Source organism: Atta cephalotes (genome assembly GCF_000143395.1).
Source record: "Atta cephalotes unplaced genomic scaffold scaffold00001, whole genome shotgun sequence".
NCBI lineage: Eukaryota > Metazoa > Arthropoda > Insecta > Hymenoptera > Formicidae > Atta > Atta cephalotes.
The window spans coordinates 13,885,908-13,891,472 of record NW_012130065.1 but is presented as its reverse complement, the minus strand read 5'-3'; the positions used below and the strand labels follow the sequence as shown (position 1 = coordinate 13,891,472).

The 5,565-nt window shown below is 29.8% G+C and overlaps 1 protein-coding gene across 1 annotated transcript in view; it reads right to left on the bottom strand.

Annotated features, from left to right (window-relative positions):
• LOC105627462 (transient receptor potential cation channel trpm) overlaps positions 1-5,565 on the bottom strand; it is a 29,416-nt gene that overhangs the window by 4,992 nt on the left and 18,859 nt on the right. Inside the window, exons 16-17 of the mRNA XM_012208748.1 lie at positions 1,151-1,296; positions 439-1,029 (exon numbers count right to left, since the gene is read on the bottom strand). Of these exons, the coding sequence (XP_012064138.1) occupies positions 439-1,029; positions 1,151-1,296 (737 nt within the window). The remainder of the gene's footprint in view (positions 1-438; positions 1,030-1,150; positions 1,297-5,565) is intronic.

Sequence of the window (5,565 nt, the reverse complement as noted above, 5' to 3'; positions counted from 1 at the left end):
CGTGTGTGTGTGTGTGTGTGTGTGTGTGTGTGTGTGTGTGTGTGTGTGTGTGTGTGTTTTCTTTACGCTTATTTATTAATATTAATATTATACACAGATGTATATGCTAATTATTGCTAATTGATTGTCAGCATTTTGTCAAAAAAGAATAATCAAAGAAATAACGTTATCAGAAACAATCAGAATTTTAAAAGTAAACACATAAGTGAAAAATAGTATAATTAAAATGGTTTTTCCTAAACATTTCTTGTAAATTTATACAATTTCCAATTCAAGTACATTAGGCTTCGATTATTAAAAAGTAAAATTTTAAAGATTTTTCTAAATCTTAATAAAATTCCATGAAAATCCTTTTTTAGAATAAAAAAAATCCTCTGAAAATTTTAGGTTTAGTAAATTTTTCTAGGTTATAAACATTCTGATATAAATTATATATACCTGAAGAGACACGTTCTGATTGCTTTCTTTTTTATTGATGTCCTCGATCTTTTGATGCATGTTCTCTACTCGATCTGTTGTAATTTTCACTCGCTCCTCTGTTGACATTTGCAACTTGAGTTCTTGCTCACGGAAATAGCCCTCGACGCAATCTTCTTCAAAGTCGTACAATCGTTCCATGTCATCAGCTTCCAGAAACAATTTAAGTCCATTGTCAGAAGTCTCGCCGGTGCCACTTTTACCTTGTGTAATATGTTTCAGAAAATATCTCAACAGTAAATATATGTGGCAAATCGTTATAAGCGGTGGCGGCAACACCGGTTTTTGTTCATATTCCATTACGACGGTAAACCGTTGAAACATCCAGACTTGATGAGCTATAGCATTTACCTCATTGAAAATATTGTTAAACACCGCAATTAACAGATTTATCAGCAAAATATTGGCAACTAAAAGGTACACGGCCATTGTAAGAGGCGCGATCCAACGACCTGGAAGACACTGCTCCATTCCTGGCTGATCTCCGCAATCAGGATCTATCTCACTCGCGTACACTTCTCCATACAGCATAAAATATGGCTGCATAAATATCTGTCGAAAATGTATAATTATATGAATTTTTTCAATTAAAAAAAGATATGTACAGATTTTTTTAGACGTGATCACGATGTGATTTTTTTTTATACATATGAAATAAAAAATGTATGCTTACATCTCGTATTATACGCAACTCTGGTGCAAGATTAGGATGTAATATAGCTTGCCTAGCTACACCAAAACTCATAAGTACAACTAGTAAAAGCACCACAAAATATATCATATTCTTAACCATTTTTCCCATCATAGTTACCAAAGGACCTACAATTATCACATATAAAAATTATCATATAAATTAATAAGTATTACATACTTGTAAAATAATTAGTATATATATATATATATATATATCAAAATGTATATTTAGTATATTTAATCACATTCAATTGTTTGAACATCTATACATATAGTCATTTTATATATCTATAGAGAATGATTCAAGAGATAAAATCAATATTCTAGGTGATAATATCGACCATTTTAAATAAAAATGTTTATATAAACATATGCTCTATTCTAAACGGTTTTCGACTTCGATAGACATATTAAAAAATCATTGTATAATGGCATCATGAACTAACGAAATTTTCGCAATAATTGCGCTAAAATGATTCATCATAACGCAATAGTTTTGTCAGAACAAAATTTCTAAATAATATTGTCAAAAATTAAACAAATTTAATTTGAGATATAAATATTTTATAATTCACTTTCTTTCAAGAATATAATGAGACGCTAGCAGTTTATTGAAGAAACAAATAAGAATATATTATACGATTATTTTCAATTGCTTGACGAACACTTCCAAAAAATCGGCGCATAGATCAAGCAGCATAGATACTTTTTTCTAAAAACTCAAAAATATTCATTAAATTTCTATCAAATATGACTTTTTGCTTCCTCCCAGGAACTCCTCCAAAGTTCTCGAGCTGCAAACTCTCGAACGATTCGATGACATACAGTTTGTAATAATTTACTTAGCTTTAAATCACTTGTCCAAACAAGAAGAAAAATTCCATAGTACCTCTTTCCAAATCCCTCTCTCGAGATTAACCCAAAGATCCTCGGAAAAATCGGATCAAAAATCGGAGATGAAATAGTTCCAAAAGATTACATTTGACAAGATTCTTTTCAATAGATTGTTAGTCTACGATCAATTTTTTAAGTCTACTCCATTCATCTTCAGATAGTTAAATTTTCCTTTTAACGGCCAACAATGATATTCGTCTCCATGAATGATAGTATAGTTAGAACTTTTTTTTTTGCGGATGAATTAGTCGACTTCCGCCGATCCATCTTCTCCAGCAAACAGCAACACTTTTCTTTCATTCTTTTTTAACTAATAATAAAAAAGCCAAAGATAGAATTCCATTGCTTTTATAAAAGAAAAAGATTCTCTATTTTTTCCTTTTTCTTTAAAAATCCTTTATTAATCAATTATCGTCTCTCAATAAAAGGAGCAAGCCTATCCACACGAACTATACTTGTGTCCGACTTCCGAATTCCGAAAATGACCTCACTCAGCTTTTTAATTATATCCTTTCTAATCACTCTGTAATTTCGGAACTATTCCCCTCTTTCTCGCTTTTTTCTATGCAATCAAACTTTTTGTCCTATATCGAAAATGATCCGTCTAGCATTTTGATCATAATGGTTCTTGATCTGTGAAAACTGTAAATTATATGCTGTCCAGTATGATGATGAATCACATCTAATTTGCCTCTTAATTTGCTAGAATATATCATCTTCCAAATTCTTCTTCTTTTCTCTCGCTATTTCATAGTAAAGCTATAGAAAGAGATCCTGATCGAAATATAATTCTACAAGAGTAGCGTCTATAGCCTCATGCCTTGATGAATGGTAAACACATAGGAATCCAATTGTCCCAATCTTTCTGGTTTTTCGTAATAAATTTAGATAAAGAATTGTTTGATGTTAGCGTTCAACATGTCCGTCAGATTGCGGATGTAACGTAGTAATTCTCGTTTTCCTAATTCCTTCCCAGTAAACGAATTAATTTTTGAAAAACTTTCGACTAAAAAAGGAAAACTTTTCCACCTCCATATTAGCCAAAATTTTTAATTGCAAACCTACTTCCTCCACAGTAGGATACTTTAAAGAATCCCGCACAAATCTTATGGGAAATGAGTTTCAGTCAAAATTGTTTCAAATTTTAATTTTAGCTTAAGTCAAGCTGATTAAAAGTTCTCACAAACTTCTAAATGCCTTAATTTTTGCTCCAAGATCTTCGGAAGGTTATCATATCTTATATGAAAAATAATATCCAAATAAATCTTTTTTTATTAACATTAGTTTAATTATAAATATCATGGATATATGTATATTGCATAATATATAAAAAATATTATATTTTTCAATATTTCGAGAAATATTATTATGATATAAAATATAAAATATCTCAGAAAAGTTTTATTTTATTTTCTAATTCCAAGAAATATGTTAGGATTTCTGAAAAGGCAAGGAGACTCACGTAAATCAAGCATCTCAAAGGAATGAGACGTCACGTCCATGTTATTTGTTTCATCAAAAACATCTGGCTTTGACTTACGTCTTGCGATCTCCTAATACAGAGCTATCACTCGCGGAAGAAATATTATTGTAGAGACTTAGCTGTTGAATCCTCTCTCACGAACGTTGGAATTCTCGTTGTGTTGCTGTAGCATCGCTGCAAATTCGGCCTTACTCCGTGCACACTTCACACGCACCTCACAGATCTCGAACATCATTGTTTGGAAGATCACAATTTGCGAAAAAATTTCTGCAATCGAGAGCTAGTGTTTTGATGTTTTGATGAGTTGAGCCCTTAAAATGTTACACTCGCGTCGTATTCGCAGAATATTTCACTCGCGATGTGCTAGCGGATCATGAACGCTTTCGAAAGAATAATTCCAGTCTTTTAAAAATGAGCTTTGTTACAAAATAAACACGTATACAAAGAAAACCGTAACCGTAACAATATAACAACTTAATGAGCATCAAAAATGTTTTTACAGTCCGAGCTTTCTTTATTAAAATTCGGAGATAAAATACCACTTTCACGCCGGTAACAGCTATCCGGTGGAATAGAATTGAAACCGCCAGTCGTAACAATATTTTGAAAAGGGAGGATCCCATATATACACAGTGACCACTTAAATTGACCATCTGAAATATTTCACTTATTTTTGATGATATAAAAAAATGTTTCAAATGAAAGTGGAACGGTTTCGAGAAGAAATATTTTGGTCATTTTTTTTTCTAGGTAAAGGCACCTCCACTTTTTAAAATGGAATTTAAAATGGAATTGATTTTTTTTACACAATATGATTTTTCTAATTATTCTGTATATAAAAATATTAAGATAAGTGATATCAAAAAACTAATAGTTTACAAAATATTTTATATGCCTTTATTTTGGCATATATTGACATAAAATATTAAATAATTTGTAAACTATTAATTTTTTGATAATCATACTTTACACTTTTATAAACAGAAAATTCATAGAAGTATACCAATTGATTATATATCAATTGATTTATCTCTATTTTTGTAAAAAAAAATTAATAGATACGTATAGCTCTTTATTTTGGCTTTGCATTATATTGTCTGTAAAGCCTATGACATAGAAAAACATAAGACAATAAGGCAAACAGTAAGAAAATCGGTTAAAAGTAATATTGGATAGCGATAATTTCTTTTTTAGGACGGAAACGTAAAAAGTGAAATTTTTTGTATATATAAGTATGTGTATATGTATATACATACATTCATACATTCATAAAAATTTTCACGTTTTTGTCCTAGGGAAAATATTACATAAATCTAAAAACGTAAAGTTATTACCTGAAATTTTCTATTGTAGTTGGCCAATTCACTTACGCTTATGTCTTACGTTTTCCTATGTATTTCTGACTTAATTTTTTCTTGTTTTTTAAATAAGATTGTATAACATGTAAAAACATAAATCAATTTTTTTTTGTTAGTCCTAATAATATCAATATCATCTATATTGTTCTGTAATGATGACAAAAAAGTAAACTCAAAGATAACTGAAAAGTCAGTAGTCAGGTAACATCTATTGGTTCATATACGTTTTATATATGTTTTATATACGTTTTCTAAACGTATCTAATGTGTTCTATAAATGTTTAAGGAATATATAAGATCAACATGTGTTACTGGAATAATTTGTAAAAGTAACTAATTACTCTTTGAAAGAAAAAAAACTGTAATTGTAACTAGTTATTTTTACAAAATAACTTTTCTAATCCTGCACAAATGTCGCATGCAGAAGTGCTGTATCTATTATTATGCCTCTATGATGATAGTGCTATTACTGCTGTTGAAGAATATCACCAATGTTTTACTGTGCGCAATATTCCAATGTTATCGTGACTATATAAGTTTTCCAAAATTTTCAATACATTCAAATTATCTCGGAAACCGTTCAAAGTAAGATACATATTAATATGAACATTTTTGCTAAAATAATACTATTACCTTCCAGAATATTGACTTTCCTTCTAA